Source organism: Sceloporus occidentalis, unplaced genomic scaffold (genome assembly GCF_023333645.1).
Source record: "Sceloporus occidentalis isolate IW3139 unplaced genomic scaffold, rSceOcc1.0.p SCAF_2, whole genome shotgun sequence".
In the NCBI taxonomy this organism is placed as follows: domain Eukaryota; kingdom Metazoa; phylum Chordata; class Lepidosauria; order Squamata; family Phrynosomatidae; genus Sceloporus; species Sceloporus occidentalis.
Window position 1 is genome coordinate 130403734 of NW_028316982.1, and position 19641 is coordinate 130423374.

General features: G+C 38.3%; 1 protein-coding gene across 2 annotated transcripts in view; it reads right to left on the reverse strand.

Moving 5' to 3' along the window:
• The window catches only part of GTF2F2 (general transcription factor IIF subunit 2), a 91469-nt gene that overhangs the window by 63291 nt on the left and 8537 nt on the right, over positions 1–19641 (reverse strand). For both annotated transcript variants that reach the window (XM_089510990.1, XM_089510989.1), the window contains exon 4: positions 16147–16291. In XM_089510990.1, the coding sequence (XP_089367116.1) occupies positions 16147–16291 (145 nt within the window). The remainder of the gene's footprint in view (positions 1–16146; positions 16292–19641) is intronic.

The window sequence follows — 19641 nt, forward strand, 5'->3', positions numbered from 1 at the left end:
TTTGATATGACCCATGGATAAGTTGAGGGTAATATTAAGGAGCATGTAACAAAGGATCTAAAGCAGTGATGGCAAACCTATGGCACACGTGCCAGAGGTGGCACTCAGAGCCCTCTCTGTGGGCACATGTGCCATCGTCCCAGCACAGAGTTTGCCAGAGTTTGTTACTAGAAAGCCAGAGGGACATGGCACTTTGCAATAAATAAGTGGGTTTGGGGTTGTAGTTTGGGCACTTGGCCTCGAAAAGGTTCACCATCACTGATCTAAAGGATAAAGCAAAGGAAAACAGTGCCAAAGGACTTATAAAATTCCAGTTGGCAAAAGTGTTCATGCTCACACTAAAGGCTTGATGGATGAAAGAACAGAAGGGGGTCAGTGCTTCCAAGACAGATTGCACTCTCATTTTTCACCAAGAGATGGTTCCTTTTTAAAAATAAAAATTAAAGTACAGCACTTGTATTGATTGACCTGTGGATAAGTCAACTCTGTTTTTTGGGTTGAATTTTTAGACTAAAATTTCTAGACTTATACATGAGTATATACAGTATTCACTTATTCCTGTACTTGTGGAGTATTAGTGACCTCTACTAAAACAAATTTCTTATTAACTTTTAATCAATAATGTATCTGAAGAGTGATAGAAGTATACATGCTTGTGGGAGTGGAAAGAAAAGAGAAATACAGGTGTGTGACAAGTTGTTTCACTGAATCACAGAGTTGCAAGGGCCATCAAGTTCAACCCCTTGCCCAAGTCCAACTCACACACATCCCACAGATGGCCATCTAGTCTCTGTTTAAAAACCTCCAAAGGAGACAAGGATACAAAACACACTGCAAAAATAATCCCGTTCGAGACCACTGTAACTGCCCTGGCTCAGTGATAGGGAATCCTGGGAATTGTAGTTTATTGTGTTACAAGAGTTCTCAGGCAGAAAAAGCCAATGTCTCACAAAACTACAATTCTCAGAATTCCCTAGCACTGAGCCAGGGCAGTTAAAATGACCTCAAACTAGATTATTTCTGCAGTGTGTTTTGGACCAAGGTTGACTTGTAAAACAGGGTTCTTTTTCAGGGAAAGCCTTTTCCAACCTGATAGTTCTCAAATGTGTTGGGATACGTGTTGCAATTTGCAGGCAACAATCACATTATGCACTTTGCCATCCCCATGAAGGAACATTTAAAAGGACAAGAACAGTCACGTTGAAGGAGCGAGTAAAAAAATTATCTTACAATCAAAACTGGTTACTTCCATGCCCCTCTCTGTAAATCCTTTGTGCTGATCCCACATTGTTTTAAACAGCAAGTTAATTAATGGTGATGAAATTACTCAAATTCACCTTTTTAGAGTTTATTGTAGTAAATTAATTTTCCAATTGTTAATGTTTTATGTTACTGAATTAGTTTTCAAACCTAACATTCCAAAGTCTATGACAATTTGCTATTGGCTGCCAGCAATCAAGTGGGTGTGGAATCCATTTCATTGTAACATATTTTACCTACAGATGCTCCAAAAGCTTTTGGGATAGAACAAACTACAAATAAATAAAGTAAACAGATCAATAAAATAACTCATTTTCAAGAAACCTTGCAAGTTAATCAGAAGTAAAGTAAGAGACTTATGTTTCAGACATCCCCTATGTTATTACATCATAGCCATACTTCTACGCCATCATCTAGAGATGGATGGATCTGTTCTAGACCAAATGCAACATATAGAGGGAGTATGGAACATTGCAGTTCTTAAAGTGACATACAGTTGGTGTTCTGTTTATTTCTTTTCTACAGATTTGGAATATATGTACCAGAATGGGACTAATGATCTAATTAACATCTACAATAGAAGATATGCAGATAACACCATATTACTAGCAGTAAACATCATAAATGTGGAACAATTACCGAGGAAAGTCAAGGAAGAAAGTGCAAAAGCAGGCTTAAAGCTGAGCATAAAGAAAACAAAAATAATGACTATGGAAGAAATACATAAATTCAACCTAAATAATGAGAAAATAGAAATAGTTAAAGAGTTCCTGTACCTAGAATCAAACACTGATCAGAATGGTGACTGCAGTCAAAAATAAGAAGACAAGGAATGGGAAGGGCAGCCATGAAAGAATTAGACAAGATCTTAAAAGAGTAAAGATATAAAACTGAGCACCAACATTAGAATCATCCAAACCATTGTACTCTCCATCACCATGTATGAATTTGAGAGCTCGACAGTTTAAAAAGTGGATAAGAAGACAGCTGTTTGGACAGCCAAAAAGACAAACAAATGGGTCCATCAAGCCTGACATCTCCCTGGGAGCCAAGATGATTAAACTGAGGCTATCCTACTTTGGCCATATCATGAGAAGGCACAACTCATCAGAAAAGACATTAATGGCAGAAGGTAGTAGAAAGAGAGGAAGGCCACATGTAAAATGGATGAACTCAATCTGGGAGGGCACAGGACTGAGTTTGCAGGACCTGAACAGAGCAGTGGAGGATAGAGGATATTGAAGATGTGTGATTCAAAGGGTCACCATACGTCAGGTGAAGGAGGGCAATTAACAAAAATACATAGAATCACTTCCTGAAATGCACAACTTTCTAATGATTAGACTCAAAAGCAGCAGGGAACATCCAAGGATAAATACATTAATATAAAAGGACTGGATTTAAGGAGTAACAGGCTCAGAACAATACCTGCTAAATGGTGCTGCTGCATTCCTCTTCCAACCTGATATCAATTCATATACTAATATCCTTACATATGATTATTCAGCCAAATGTGTATCTAATCCAGTCCTTTTCTTAAACATCTCATTGTTTCCTCAGCACTTCTTCTAAAGTTACCATGAAAACTTTGATAGAAAGTACTCAGCTGTTTATTCCTATTTGTTCAAAGTGGGTTTTTAAAATAGTAATAATAATAATGCTGTTACCTAATATTAATTCACACCAATTAACTGTTTCTTCCAAAGTTTCTCCAAGCATATAGATTACAGGTATGTAGCATTTTAATAATAATAATAATAATAATAATAATAATAATAATAATAATATGTAGCTTTGCAAAGTTCATTATCGTGATAAAAGGTTAGCAACCTACAAATATCTATTATTGGCCTGGAAAATAAAGGCATAGGAAATTCTACAAAATGTTCTGAAGTTTCTTTTCTCAAACACATCTTTTTAAAAATACGTCTCTTGTCCTGTGTTCTATACTAGAAGTGCTGACTGACTTCCAGTATTAAAAAATGAATTATGTGACAATAGCAGCCCTCAGGAACTATACACCATGCAGTAAAAAGGCCCATATTTTTAGAGTCCATCATAGAATGACTTCTGTAATTCTGAGAAAATGAATAGTTGTAAGGCCATATTTATTCTGACTTTTATCTTCCTCTGGAAAGGACACAATGGCATTGATTGAAAATGCAGAAATTCAACCCTCAGTGCTTTTATGCTCTCTTCTCTTGAAGAAATGCCAAATGGGGGAAAAGGAATATGATGTACCCTTTTTACTATACTGTATTCTGTGGATGAAGATCAATCAAAGAAGGCATGTTTCATACTTCCCAAAGTTAACTATGGGAGAAGTCCTAGCTAAGACCAAGAATTCAGTAGAGTTTTACTAGATATAACAATTTTTTCACTTGTTTGTTCAATGTCTCAGCCTCCATCTTAAAAAACACAAAAAACTACTTTGATAGATTACATATGTTCTGCAGTTAGGCATTAAGAACAGCTCCTGGAAAATTTCTTAACAGTTTTGTTTCATATTTGGCAACAGCAGTCTTATTTCAGTTCAACCAAAAGGAATTTATCATTTTTTGACACAGCTTAACATAAGGTAGCCAAAAACTTTATGTTTTAGAGTGGGGGAGCAGAAACAGACAGCAAGTGTAAAGCTGACCTACAATTTGAACCCAGGTCACTTAGCACCAGTTCAAAACAGTATGCAAAGAATCAGTAAGATAGAAGCGCATACAAAGGGAAGGAGAGCAAGCTCCCAAATATGTTTAGAACCAACCTATCTGCTGGAAGTGAGGCATTTAAGATCTTCATAAGCCAGCAAATACCAAGTGAAGTACAGGCCCAGTGTTTGGCAAGCTGAGCTTCCATCAGCAAGTGTAATATTCCATCATAAAAGGAGAATTAAAGGAACAGTTATTTAATGGAACTGTAGAAGAAGTAGGTGAGAAAAGGAAACCTTTGTTATAAGCATACAATAAATCTTGCCAAGAAGCTGGAAACGACTTGATGACACGCAACACACACATTCTAATAGCATGTGTGGAACGCAGATCTACATATGAATGCTGCTATCCTCTCTGGTATGGATTTCCTTTTACTCCCTACCATCCTCACTCCCAGCAACTTTCCATCAGAGGAAAAACAGAGCAATATATCTGCTTCTATTTTCCATATGCAGCAAGATTTAATAAGGGGATTGCTTACCGCACAATGTTTTATATAAAAATTAGCCTTTAACAGGTGATCTGAACAACAGCAAGCAGCAGCTGATATATGGAACCTATGAGAAAGGTTTCTGGTTCAAGCCTTTACCCCAGCTAACGTGGGTAGCCCCAAGACCTTACTTCTACTTCTTATATAGCTAGATGATTGTAACAAGGAGCTGCCATATTTAATGCAAATATGTTTACTACAGCGCCTATGATATTTTAAAAATGTTTTAAACTGTTCCCATTAGCTTTGAGTATAGATTAAAATGCTGCATGCTCTGAAGTTGCTCTGGACATTTTTTTTTACATGGCTGCAGTTAACGAATAGGATATCTATGAGTTTAAAGTGCACAAATATTCTTAACCAAACTGTATGAGATAATGGAATTTTGTCAAATGAAAGGATATTTAGATTAAGCTCTACCTATGCAGCAAGCTAGCCAAAATTAAAAACTATGACATTTATCATGATATACCTTATAAAATCCACTACTAGTTTATATGTAATCATTCATAAGACACCTTGGTTGCTACAGAGGTGAAGGAGAAATGTAATAAAAATTGGAGCACACTACATCTTGAAACCTCTGTTTTAATGTTGAGGTGGAAAAGAGATTCCACCTCAACATTAGGAAGAACTTCCTGACAGTAAGGGCTGTTCGACAGTGGAACACACTTCCTCGGAGTGTAGTGGATTCGCCTTCCTTGGAGGTCTTTAAGCAGAGGCTGGATGGCCATCTGTTGGGGATGTTTTAATTTGGATTTCCTGCATGGCAGGGGGTTGGACTGGATGGCCCGTGCAGTCTCTTCCAACTCTATGATTCTATGATTCTGTGATTCTATTTTGACAAAGGAGATTTCACTGCATAATGAAGAGCATATTATAGAATGTTCTTCGGTGTTTTGGATGCAAGACGCAGTTTGTTGGTTCTCTCATCAAGCCAGACTGAAACATTTCAGAGGGAAGGAAATGGCTCACATAACTGAATCCATGCACACAGAATATTAAGATGTAAGAAAGTAAGCTAAAATATCTCTCCCAGATATTTAATTTACTATGTGAAGCAAATGTTTTGCTTGGAGGAGCATGCAATCATATGGTCCCCCTTTCTCACAGAAATAGACATCATATTAGTGAGAACTATGAAATACTGTTCTTTGTCATAAATATTTGATAGGCCAAATTCCTGTCCCTTAGCAAACGTGACCGATTTAACTCTGAACCCAAGACTTGAATGCTAACAAATGCCAAATTAAGGATAAACACCAGAAATATCAAGACATCTATACCACTAAGCACAGTGGTGCATTATTTCTCATCCTATGATTAATTGGGTTAGCATGACATGCTATGGTTACTATGGTAAATACCAGTGAGTGTTATATTAATAAAACCCTTAAGTCTGTATGGAAGATAGGTATTTACACACATCTTTAAATACCAATATATATTTTGCTGTGCAAAATGATTCATTCAGACTTCCTACATGTAGGTACACAGATATTTAAGGATGAACATAAATACATATTTTATGCTTATAATTTAGTTGTGCGTTCTACTGTATCCCACAACTGTGCTGCTCTATACGCAATGGGCCCCATCCATCTCACTCCTGCAAACTGTATTGTCATCATCACTAAAAATTTCTCCATAGAGCTGCAAAAGTCATCAAGCTTTGCATACACAGTGGCAAAGTATTTCAGAAGAAGAAAAAAGTATCTTACCTATTTCAACTACATCTGTAACATTTTCACTTCTTACATATACAGTCAGACCTCAACGTTCATAGGGGTTAGGGGTGCAGGACCCTTACAAATTTGGAAAAAATACAAATATCTCTAGGCATTACAAACCCAGGCTATATTCCTATCTATGGGCTAAGGAACCCAAGTAAAGTGCTGGTTCTGTCCTGCCACTGCAGGGCATGTGGCTAGAGAGGAGGAAAGCAGGCACAGCATGGTGACCAGAGATAGGCAAGACTCCAGGAGTGGAGGGAGAAGCAGGGATACTTGGTTTTATATTACGCATTTATGACACATTACATTATATTCTTTCTTTCTTCTTTACGCTTTCTAGTCTACACATGTAGTCGTTGATTTTCCACAGTAGGCTGCAAGACTTCCCCCAAACTCTCATTTAATTATTGATGGCAAACTCATGAATAATCAAATTTGCAAAAAATAAGCTCATTAATATCAAGGTTTGACTGTAGTTTGCATTAACCTGTGAATTAGGAGGAGGACTTCAGGTAATCCAAGAACAGGAAAAAAGAGTCTAATCATATCAAAAGAAGGTAGGTGGGGCAAGGTTTGTATATAAAAAGGTGTCAAAGTGACAACATGGCACTGCCAAAATTTCTCAAAATCTTCCACTCCTTTTTAATGTGTGCTCCTACTGCGACCAATTTGTGACAGTTATGGCCACTATCCCACCATCTAATGTGTCCTATCCTAAACCTAAAAGACTTTTCTTAATGTTGGTAGCAGTTTTAAAGTACTTCTGAAATCACTACAGATAGCTGCTCGTTGAAGCAAAGTAATAGGTTTATTGACAAGTCAGGCTGAATACAGTATCCCTTTTAGTGGATGGTGTTCACAATGGAGTTTAGATGCTTTATTAGATGCAGTTTCTCAGTTTGCTTAACTTCTTTCTGTAATTATTTCATTATAACTTTATATATGTTCCCTTACAAACTAAGTCTTTCGAACCTTTATTAATCTTTTGTTTCATTTAACCCTTCTGGTTATCTGTGATTCCACTAGTCACCATATCTCCCGCAGGACCCTATATCAACTTAATTAAGGACACTCTTTGTCCCTCTCCTGGGTATCTAAAACCCTTCCTAACTGCCCTTCACAGCAGACTATCCTAGCCTCAAAGGCTCTTCACCCCTCAGGGCCCAATAAACATCAACCCTAACCAACCCAAACTCTACTCTGTCCATCTTTTTATACTCGCTCCTGGGAGCAGCCCCTGCCTTTTCTTGGTTTCACTTCTATTGGCTGTTGCCAAGGCTCTCTAATCTGCAAGTTGTCTCCACAAAGGGATAGGACTGTCTGAAAACAAAAACAAAAAATCTATCAGAGAAAGAGATAATTCTCTTTCTTGTTTTGTCCTAAAAGTTAACATCTACTCAATCTCCTTTTTCAACATATGTAGAGTCCACCTTCTCTGCTGGCCAAAAGCTAAAGCGTGTTGCAGAATAAATTTTCCCCAAGAAACAGCTCACCAAAGGAACACCTGTTTGGTTGTTTCTTATAAAATATAAGAACAACATATCTTTCTGTGTTGTCCTTATGTTATTTTTATTTAGCCCCATGAAAAAGACCTTAGGATCATTTCCATGACAAAACACATTGGGCTTTTTAACAAAGAAAGGACCATTTTTAAGCATCTGACTCATGTCTCTTTTTTCTACTATAGCTTTAACCAGATGTTTGTCAGTGTTTGCTCTTCAACACCACCCTCTCACACTTTATTTCCACTTCTTGATACAAATCCATTCTACATCCTCACACAATAGCTTTTGTTTACTTTCCTGCTATAATTTAAATTGCAGAAGAAAATGGTATTCCTAATAAATATAACTATATAAACCTCCTAGACACATTAGGTGTACGATTCATTCCACATATCTAGGAGTAACCCACCAACGGCATTACCTTTCCAGAGAATGTGGTAGTAGTGATGCCACTGTCAGTGTAACAGCTACAATAAATCCACAGAAGTGTTGTGTTACTTCTGTTGCAGCAAAGGGTTTTGTGGCACCATAAAGACTATTAAATTGCAAAAGCATTGTGAATTAAAGTCCACTTCATTAGTTGCATATCTAGAGAGCTTTAGAACAAGGTCAGTGACATCCTGCTTTATTCCTCTGTAACACTGGTGTGGGATTTTGATCCATAGATATTTGTACACAAGAACAAGTTGTACATGTATACATATGTAAGGATCTTTGCACTTTCCCTTGCAGAACAGATCATTGTTTGGGGGATGCTGATCCACAAAAGGTAGGTGAGTTTGGAAAATTCCCTCTCCTTCTACAGTTTCAATAGTCAATACAGCTCCATCAGGCCTATGCTCAGAAGCAGATGAAACGCCCTCCCTTCATCCCAACTGCCACTTCCCTGGCCACAGAGGGAGAGAATAACTGGCAGTATCTGCTGGACTTAATCCTCTCTCCACTGGCATTCCCTTTTCCTTGTGGGTCTTGTCTTATTTAGATTGTATGCATGTGGGCAGGGGACTGTCAGCCACTCTGACAGCTTTGGAAGAGTGGAGTATAAATACAGTAGGCCCTTGTTATCTGCTGTGGTTTGGTTCCAGGACCTGCCGTGGACAACAAAATCCATGGATGCTCAAGTCCCATTAAATACAATGGCATAGTAAAATAGTGTCCCTTATACAAAATCAAGGTTTGTTATCTGAAATTCAAACTTTTAAAAAAATATTTTTCAAGCCAAGGGTGCTTGAAGCTGTGGATAAAGGATCTATGGATAAGGAGAGCAAACTATACTCTAATTAAATAAATAATAAATAAACACTTCTTTACCTACAGTTGCTGAGAACTGAACCCAGGAGCTGTAAATGCTAAACATGGAATCCATGCCTTATATTCATATCTAGAAACCACAGACATGATAACTTGCAGTGTTTTTAAACCTTTTACTTTCCAACAGTATATAACTACAGTTAAGTAGCTAAAAGTATCATATGTAATTTAAAATACAATGTCATTGTTTATCAGGTTATAATTTAAGTATGTCTTTGAAAAAAGAAACACATAATTTGCTTGGGATGGCTTATTAATATTGAAATACATGCAAGAGAATTGGGACAGTAAAAACAACAAAATAAAGGGAAGCACAAATTGCACAGTTGCATGGCAACTGGCAATGCACATATGGTGATGTTTACAGAACAAAATGTAGTTGATATTTTATGCACAAACAACACAATAGACAAACAAAGACACAAACATCCAGGACTCTAATTTGCCAGCCACCTAAACTAGATTTTTAAAACATTTTCGCATTCAAAGACCTTTAGATAATCAAGGGTGAACAACAGTGACCTTCCAGATGTTTTCTAGCATACAACACCAACCAATTCTTGACAGTACTGCCACTGGTGAGGAATTAAGGTAGCTGCACTCCAAAAACAGCTGGAAGTTCCCAGTTGCCCATCCTGAGCTTGTACAGTGATGGAAAAGAATATGCCATGAATCCTCAAAAAATGAATATGCCCTGAGGTAATGTTCAAGGCATAGAGAGCTCGCTTCATTACGACTGTAGCATAGAAAGGATGGAGAGGGAGAGAGTATGAGAAAATTATCCACTAGCTGTTTGGGTTGACAAACAAACTGTTAAATTATGGTACAGTCCGGAGAAATTAGTCTTTGGGAACAGCAATAGCAATAGCAGCTTCATTTATATACCGCTTCATACTGAATTAAGCAGTCTCTAAGTGGTTTACAAAGTGTAAGCTAATTGCCTCCAACAAGCTGAGTATTCATTTTACCGACCTTGGAAGGATGCAAGCCTGAATCAAGCTTGAACCCTGGCTAGTATTGAACTCGCAACCTTATGGTTTCGAGTGAGTGGCTGCAGTACAGGCATTTAACCACTGAACCACGAGGTGTTCCTAGCATTCCTAGTGTTGGTGTCACCAAGTGTGGATGCTAGGGGGGTGGTGATAGCCTAGCCTGCCTTGTCCTGCCCCTCCCCCCCCTTTTTCTGGCTGTCCATGGAAATGATCCATGAGCAATAAAGGCACCAGTGGAAGGTGATGGGGCAAGTACATGTGCTTGCCCCTCGTTCCTCAATGCTGTGGCTAGCTTGAGCAAGCTAGCCAAGGCACTGGGGAAAGGGGGGGCAGATGCTCCCACACTTGCCCCTCTTTCTCTGTGGTCTGTTTCCCTTGACAGAGAAAACCAGAGCAGCAGGCAAGGGGCAGACAGCAGCACCACATCTCTCTCCCACAGCAGGAAGAGGGACCAACTAGGTGTCACACCTCCTTTTGGTGTCACCCAGTATGGGCACACACCCTGCACCCATGTGGCCTTTGGTAACATATTGTGACAATGACAATAATTTTGCAAATAAAATCACTTGAATCCATTCCTTATTGGACAACACAACTAGATACTTTTTTAAAAATTAGACATTTTATTATATAAAGTTTTACATCTTCCAACATGTATGTTCACACACACAGACATATAGAATAACCTTTAAAATATATTACACTAAATTTCATTAAAAGTCTTTCTGCATATTATATAATATTTCAGATCTTTTCCCTTTCTCAGCAAATAAATGAAGTTGCTTACAGCCTATGCTTCCTTTATTTTGACAAACATTGTAGCCACCTATGTCCTTATTTAGTCCTAAATCCTTAAGTATGCCATTCACACATTTTTCCTCCCTACCTTAATAGTAGTATACAAAAGAAAACAAAAAAAGGAAGAGTCTTTAGGTGTGGTTTTGAGCACACTTCCTTGTCCTGCTGTTATGAATACACTTTAGCAGGGGTAGGCAACCTGCGGAGAGGCCTTGGGACCGGCCCCAGCCCGGTCCTGCCACCGATTGCCGCCGGGGCCTTTGGCCTCTCGCGGGCAGGGGCAAGGGGGGCAATTGTCTATAGATGCCTCAGAAACATGCATTTATATTAACATTTTTTAAAAAATCAGCAAACTTTTTTGCGTGTCCTCCACTTTTAAAAAAAAAGTGTCCACCATTTGAAAATGTGTCCTACATTTGTCCTGGTTTATTTATTTATTTAATTAATTTTTTTAAAAAAAAATTATTTAATTATTTATTTTTTGGCTTCGGCCCCCCAGTTGTCTGAGGGACAGCAACCCGGCCCCCGGCTCAAAAAGGTTGCCTACCCCTGCACTTTAGCTTTAGCAACTAAAGTCAGGGGCATGATTTTTGAAAAACCAAGACCAACCACCTGTTCTCTTGATATAGGCCCTTCCTGGCTAATAAAAACTGCCAGAGGAGGACTTGAAGTCCAGGTTGTGAAGGTTGTAGTGTTAATTTCATACGGAATCTGATCCCTGCAGCAATAAAGGAGGCTATGGTGAAATTTCTTCTAAGATCTTGGATTCTGCTCACTTAAATAACTATAATCAGCTCTTCAATTTGATATGCTGAGGCATGGTAATGGAACATATGGTGGCATTTCTGCTCCAAGAATTCCTGGAAGAAATCATTTATCTACCTCCTTATTAGTCAAACTTTCATTCCAGGTTCATTACCAAGGCCACCTTGACTGGCCTATAACAAGTGAGAATAGGGAGGTAGGACCTTATTGGTTCCCCTGGGTCACTCAGTAACATTTGATAGCATCAGCTATGGCATCTATCTCTACCATCTTCTGCAGAAGAGTCTGATGTGCACCATGTTTTGGGACTACAGTCATTTCTGAGGGTAAGAATTCAGATCTTTTACACACATTTGCTAGTAAATTTGGTTGCCTGATTATGTTTCAAATACTGAAAATTTGGTTAGACGTCCACCATGTTGGGATGCTGGCCACACTCCCCTCTAATTGTTCATCATATATATCAAATACTGTTTAAGAAAGAGGCTATCCAAGGTTCTTCTACCCTCAGCCCTGGGCCACCCAGAAGAGGATAGAGTATGCACATCCCTCAAGGAAGATATTCCTCAAGATACATACATTTTGGATGGTTCAGGGAGATTTGAGGAAGAACAGATAAGAAATGGCTTGTTTTAAGAGCAGTCAAAGTCTGACAAGTGGTTCCAGCAATTTGATAGGTTTGCTGGTCTTAATTTATTTTGTGTCTTTTGGGAAACAGGCTTTGTCTTACATCAAAAGGAATGTTTACTATGTGTTTTGTCCTACCAATAGTGTAATACTTTTTTAATTAAAATGTAGTCTTTTGTACTATGTTATCCTATAGCTAATGATACAGACAGTTGTGGCACATGATCAATGGAAACCTGTCTGCCAACAACTTCAGTTAAAGAAGCTGTTTAAAGTAAATGGTAAAGTGAGATGTCATGACAGGCCTGACTGTAGTAGCTGAATTGCTTTGAGTGTGATGCTAATAACACCAAATTTACCATTTTAATCTCATACAGGCACAAGAGCTCATAATTTCTTTTTGTTCCAGTCATTTCCCTCAATTTTAAAATAAATATTTTAAACTGCACATAGGATGGATATAAGATAATTTTGAAAATATCTTGGGGGAGGGGAGGGAAGAGCACAGTCAAACAAGGGAATGAGGACAGTTCATTAGTGCAAATGCAGAGTATCCATCCCTTACTACTTAAATATATCTTTCTTCCAATGTTCCTGCATCCCAGGTCTGCCATGTCAGCTCTCTCCATTCAGCTGTGAAAATGATTAAGCATGCCATCTAAGCTCTTCTGTTGGCAGGTGGGTAATTCAGATGTTATTTCCCTGCTGTCTAGGTCCTTTGTACTTCCCAGCCAGAGAGTCAGAAACAGTAAAGCATAAACAATGATAGGACAAAAAATTAAAAGACATTGAGGGAGAAAATCATTCAGCAAGAGAGAAATTGAAAAACAGGGCATCGTTTCTCATCTAGCAAGCACCTCACACAATACAACTGGAAGACTTAGATGTTCCTGTGACATCCTCTCGTGATACTGACAGTAGGAGAGGATGCTGCAAGTGAAGCCTAATAGTGGTGCTGTTAACCAGGAAAAAGGCAGTAATTCTATGTGGTGTCTTTCATCCAGCAGACAGCATTTTAAGGTTGATTCTGCAGCAGAGCAAGTTGGCAGAGAGAACTGCTGATCAGTATGTACAAAGGAGAGGGAGAGGAAAATGAACAAGGAAGTAAAGTGACAATGGCACTCTTACTAAGGGAAACCTGGCTGCATAGCTGATGAAGCAACTCTCCTTCTGTTTATTTATCAGTTATGTAACTTGGCTTGTAGTCACAGTTACTAAAGTAATATTATTTCCAGATTTATTTGGCTATCGAGGGGGAGGGATATAGGCACTACCACATGGTGATGTGGGACAATAACTACCACTTGCATTTTTAACCAGAAATGTTCATATTTTTAAAATGCAAGCTGTCATACCACATGTCAATAAGCTTTTTTGTTTGTTTTCAGAATCTTAGATGGAGTGGTATACATATTGGTCAGCATGGGTGCTAGAAATACACATTCTTCTATGATCTGTGCTGAAAAAAGGCAAGAATAAATTTGCAAGCTTGTCTGAATATCTTGTCCAAGATGAGAGGGAGTACAATCTGGCTTTTTAAAGTGGCCATCTTATCTATGTCCTATAACTTCCAGACTAACAGTACAATGTGATATATATGTTCAATAATGTTTACACCCTGGAAAGTGGGTATAGGATTGAAACCTATATTGCTGTACATTATTGCATGTTTCTTGAAGATAGCTGAGAAAACATCAAGCAGAACATAATGCAAGTGGCTCAGTAATGGATTAGAGTGATTGACCCTGAATCGATTTCACCTAATTTAAAACAGCTTCATGTGTTACAAATATATTTCTGAATTCAAGTACATTTCTGGTTTTAACCTTTCAAGCATCCACATTATCTCCATGCCATCCACCATAAATTTTGAGACCAATCAGTTAATTGGCTACAAACTGAAATCTTTTCTGAATGTCTAATTACCTTTTAACCAGGACATGGTTAGAGGTGATATGATAGCCTTGTTTAAATATTTGAAGGAATGCCATATTGAGGAGGGAGCAACCTTGTTTTCTGCTGCTCCACAGAACAGGACCCGGAATAATGGATGCAAGCTACAGGAAAAGAGATTCCACCTCAACATTAGGAGGAACTTCCTGACAGTAAGGGCTGTTCAACAGTGGAAAACATTCCCTCAGAATGCAATGAAGTATCCTTCCCTGGAGGTCTTTAAACAAAGGCTTGATGACCACCTGTCGGGTATGCTTTGATTGAGAGTTCCTGCATGGCAGGGGGGGTTGGACTGGATGGCCCTTGTAGTCTCTTCCAACTTTACAATTCTATGATTCTATGGCTAATTGTATTGTGGCCCAGAGCTGCTGAATGCTTTCTCGCGGGGGGGGGGGGGGTACTCTTGCCTGGTTCCAGAAACCAGTGGTTTCTATTTATTCATTCATTCATTTTATTCAGCCAAACATTTGAAAGCCAAATTTATCTTATTGCTGCAGTTGATTTAGGTCTGTTGATTTTAAATTGTTCTGCTGTTTTGGTAGAGTTTTAATAGTTTTATGCTGTCAACCATTTTAAAAATACTGCTCAAATGCAGTATGTAAAATTATGCAATTTGAGCTAAACAAAATCTGAACATAAAATTTAGTGTGAGTGATTTGTGTATATTATCTACTCATGTAGAAGTCAAGGGTAAAACTTAAGAGCATGTAACAAAACAAATGTTTCCTCTCCTTATAAATATGCATAGAGGGAACATACATAGGAAGACCTAAAGAGAAGAAGACAATCTGTTTAATTAAAGGGTTACACTGGTGGTGGTGGTGCGGATATAACTGGCAATGGTAAGCTTAAAATGCATACATCTATACAAATACAGATAGTGAAAGGGAAAAGAATGGGGGGTGGGGAGCCAGGGAGAAGAGCAAGGAAAGCAACCTCTATTATGGATGCAGCACAAAAGCAGTGACAAGAGGCAGAGGCGAGAAACCCTGCTTGGAGTGGAAGCAGTGCTACCACTGCATTACCCATGAGATGGCCATTTTAAAAAGGGACTTACTGCACATGCCTCTCTGCTGAGGGACGGTCAAGCCTCAAAAGAAAGTGCCTATTATTCAGTAAGCACCTTTTTAAAATGGCTGCAACAGTCTCTCTGCAGAGAGGCTTAAACAGTAAGCCCCTAATGAAAATGGCTGCCACCGCTCCACCCCAACCCACTTCAAGAGCCCAAACTGGTGGTCATGTTGCATCCTTCAGGCACTCCCACATTAATGCTGAACACTGGTCGGGCTGAAAAAGAAAGTGTGAAAGGGAGGCTGCTTTTCTTTTTCCAGTTTGGGCAAAGAATGGGGTGGGAGCACTGCTTCAATAACCCATCATGCCAAGAGAGGCCTCTTGTCACTGCCTTCGTTTTAGGTCCCTATTCCAGCCCTGACCTATGTACAGTATGCCCTCCGTATTGGCAGGCTAGCCATCCATGACCTGGAGCATCCACAGATAACCCTGCCCCATTATTGTCAATGATGGCATGTGCACACAACCGCACCAACATGGTCACACACATGTTGTGCATCCATTGGCAATAATGGAACTTGAGGTCCTGCACTTTTTAGTATCTTTTCAGTATCTGTATAAGTCGACCCAGGCTTTTTGGGTCAATTTTTGTTTGTTTTAAAAATCAACTTACACAAGTATATACAGTAGTTTATTCTGCTTTTGATGAAGAACCACAAGAGTAATACCAATCTCTGGCACCAAAACGTTAATTCCAAATTATAGTGTGGTCTATATCCAAAAACAAAAGTGGCAGAGTTTCCATTTCTGAATTATAGGCAGGTCGTCATTTTAGTTCAGCATTATTATCCTGCCTGTTTCTTAAGACTGGGACTAAAAATATTAAATGCCCAGGCTATATAACAATAGGAAACAATCATTAATCAAAAAGAAAATGCAATAAAATGTTGAGATTTAAGTTCAGTTTAATAAGCATCTATACTGCATCCTACTTACCTAAGGAGCTCTCTGTAAATACAGTTAATGTCTGTCCTCCCACGCTTTGTAAAAGAAAAGGATGTTCTCTGGGTGCACTGATGGAAGTTGGCTTCCCGCCAATATCATTGATGTTTGCAAGATCTTCATTCAAAGTGAAAGATACCTGACAACCACAAATGCCAGTAAATATTTATTGAATTACCAACTGTTTCTGTGAAATTAGGAAGCAAAAGAAAAACATATTTCCAACATGCAGTAGAGGGCTGCAAAAGGCCTCAGCATAAGACCAAAGGAAGCTGATACACTTTCTTACTTACTTAGCTTCCTATGGTGTTATGCTGAGGCCTTTTGCAACCCTCTATTGCATGTCACTACAAATATCTGTCAAATATCAGTCACTAACTGGTGGGTTGGACCCTACTTAGGTAGGACCATCTTTTTCTCTTTTAAACTATGGGTGGTCAAAATGTGACTTTGATACTACAGGAGTGCAACTCCTATTAGTCTTAGCCAGCATAGCCCATGATAAGAAAGGTAGGTGCTGCAGTTCACCAACATCTGGAGGGTCACACTCTTTGCCCACCCTTGTTTTAAAAGGAGAAAATAGGGAAAGATATACAGCAACAGCAGTAGTAGCAGCAATAGTAGTAGTAGTTGTAATAATAATAATAATAATAATAATAATAATAGGTTTAGATTGAGCATAAACACTGGAGACCAAAGGTGGGTCTTAGATCGGAAGAGGCTGAGAACTAATAATGTAGACAACAACAAACCAGTTGTTTTCATTTACCATAAGGTGGCTTTTTATAACCTGCCATCATCCTTTTGTTGCTGTGTGCCTTCAAGTCATTTCTGACTTATGGTCACACTAAGGCAAACATATCACAGAATTTTCAAGACAAGATTTGTTCAGATGGGGCTTTTCTTTGCCTTCCTCTGAGGCTGAGAGTGTAACTTGCCCAAAGTCTCTTAGTGGGTTACCATAGCCAAGTGGGCATTCAGACCCTGGTCACCAGTTGTAATCCAATGCCCAAACCATTACATCATGCTGGCTCTTGACCCTACACACACACACATATTTTAATTACTTTACTGATTTTATAACAGAAAATAACAGGAAACAACAATAATAATTTACTTACTATAAACACTTAATAAATTATTATCATCATCTTGAATCAGGTATTTTATTTCTATCATAAACATCATAGCTGAATATTCAAAGTGATGGGGGGGGGGTGACTAACAGCATACACTGCCTTCAACCGTAATAAATTTTACATTACATTATATGAATAACAGCTTCCTCTCTAAACACCAAAAAATAAATGCTTTGATAAAAATTTGTAATCAGCTACAACAGACTAGTATCAAGTGTGTAATGTTACATCACTACTGCAGATATTATAGAATTGATGACTGACCATTTGCTTTCTTGGCAAAAACAGATACCAATAAGATAGTAGAAACGTACTATGCCTTCCTCATATCAGACCATATTGAAGCAACACTTAATACAGTGGAAATACAGAAATCATACTTTTCTTAAATTACTTATTTCATTTACAGTATATAGACAAGATTCCCTGTTCTGTAGGCTACACCATCACTCCCAGGGAAACAGGAAGTAATGTCACATTTCAACAGCAAGATCTGACTGCTAATTTTAAAGGTTTGTTGCCAAGTTTGTGGGGCTGGGGACATACACCACCATATTTTGGTGGCTTGGAAAAGAGGAGTTGCCTAAAAAATTCCCGAAAGTGTTTTAAAGATGGGGATTTAGAGATCTCTTACAAAGGGTTTCAGGGGCTGTCCTTTCTCCATTCTTAAATTAAGGAAACACAATAATTGGGGCAAAGAAACTTATCTCGTCAATGCTGTCCCTTTTGTAGTGATATTAATGTTTGTGAATCAACTCTGGTTTTCTTTAGTCTCCATCTAGAATAACTGTATTCCAACAAGAATAAAGAGTGTACTGATTGTTAATTTTAGATTTTTTCTTCAGACAAGAAAATCTGACTAGGTGTAATTACTTTGGTTTCAAACGCAACACACACACACACACACACACAAAACCCAACCTGTTCACTCTTCAGAATAAATTTCTAACACCTCTCGAAGGTATTTACCCAACTGTCTTTCCTAGAAATATACTAATAATGAAAGGTGAAATAACTAGTTGATTAATCAGTTTAATTAAACAGTGATTATCCTGAGTAGAAATTAAAATAAACCTGATTAACTAAAACTAGCTTCAGGACTTTCCTATTACAAAGCTTATCATTTCCTATTGCTAAATCCATCTCCTGAGACCTAGAATTGAAAGATTGACTTTTTTGTCTTCATGACCAGAATCTATAGGGCAGGACAAAAAGCCAATGAAGCAGGCCAGAGGAAAAACAAGTCAGAAAGGGACGGGACCATAAATGAGCAAAAAGGGCTGCCTCAAAGTAGGGTTAGATCACAATGGCTGCACCTGCACTGCACTACAGAAACAATCCAGTTCGACACCACTTTAACCGCCATGGATCAATGCTATGGAATTCTGGGAATTGTATTTGCTGTGGCACCAGAGCTCTCTGACAGAAAAGGCTATATGTCTCACAAAAGTACAGTTCCCATCGCATTGCGTGATGACAATTAAAGTGCTGTCAAATTGGATTGTTTCTGCTGTGTGGATACAGCCACGATCAAACTACAAGAACTCAGACTCTTCATTCTAGAGTTTATTATGAGTAAGAAGCACTGAAAGTTTCACAAATAGGGAAGCACTCTGTTTCCAGCAAAAGGGGGCCTTCAAAGCACATTAAAACTTTGATGCCTAAGCCTTGTGGGCTTCTATGTAGAATTCATTCTAATTCTAGTTTACTTTACCCAAAACCTGGAACAATAATGTTTCCAGCATGAACATTCAGTGTCTCCCCCAAAAACAGATCGTACTGCTCTTTGATTTCCCAGATCTTATACCTTTCATACAGTCTGTCTGACTTAGCTGTACATAGAGCCATCTGCCCCCATTTTTCATTTCAGTTCCTTCATTTGAAGAAAAGATGGAGACATGAGAGAAGCACTTTATTCTCTTTAGATATTTTTTGCAAAAGAATAGAATATTTCATAACAATATTAAATTATAAAAATAGTATTTTTGCAGATTCTTTATATTCCATGCGATTGCTTTCCTCAAGAGTACAGCAACTAAACAAATGACTTTTTCCAACATAAAAACAATATTGTTATTTAACATTTGCTTTCTTTAAAAAGACAGTATCACTATTACATCTGCTACTGCCAGTAGTATTTATTTATTTTTTTAAATCCTCCTTTTTCCAATTATCTTACACATCGCAAAACATTTTCTCTTGTGCCTCAATTATTGGCCAATGCTGCAACATGGTTGATAAGAGTGGATGTGCTGATCCATTTGACAGAATACCACTCGGAGCCTTATGCAATGTTACGAAGCAGCGTGCTCCAATACAAAAAAAAGTTTTTGTAATACTTGCATTTTAA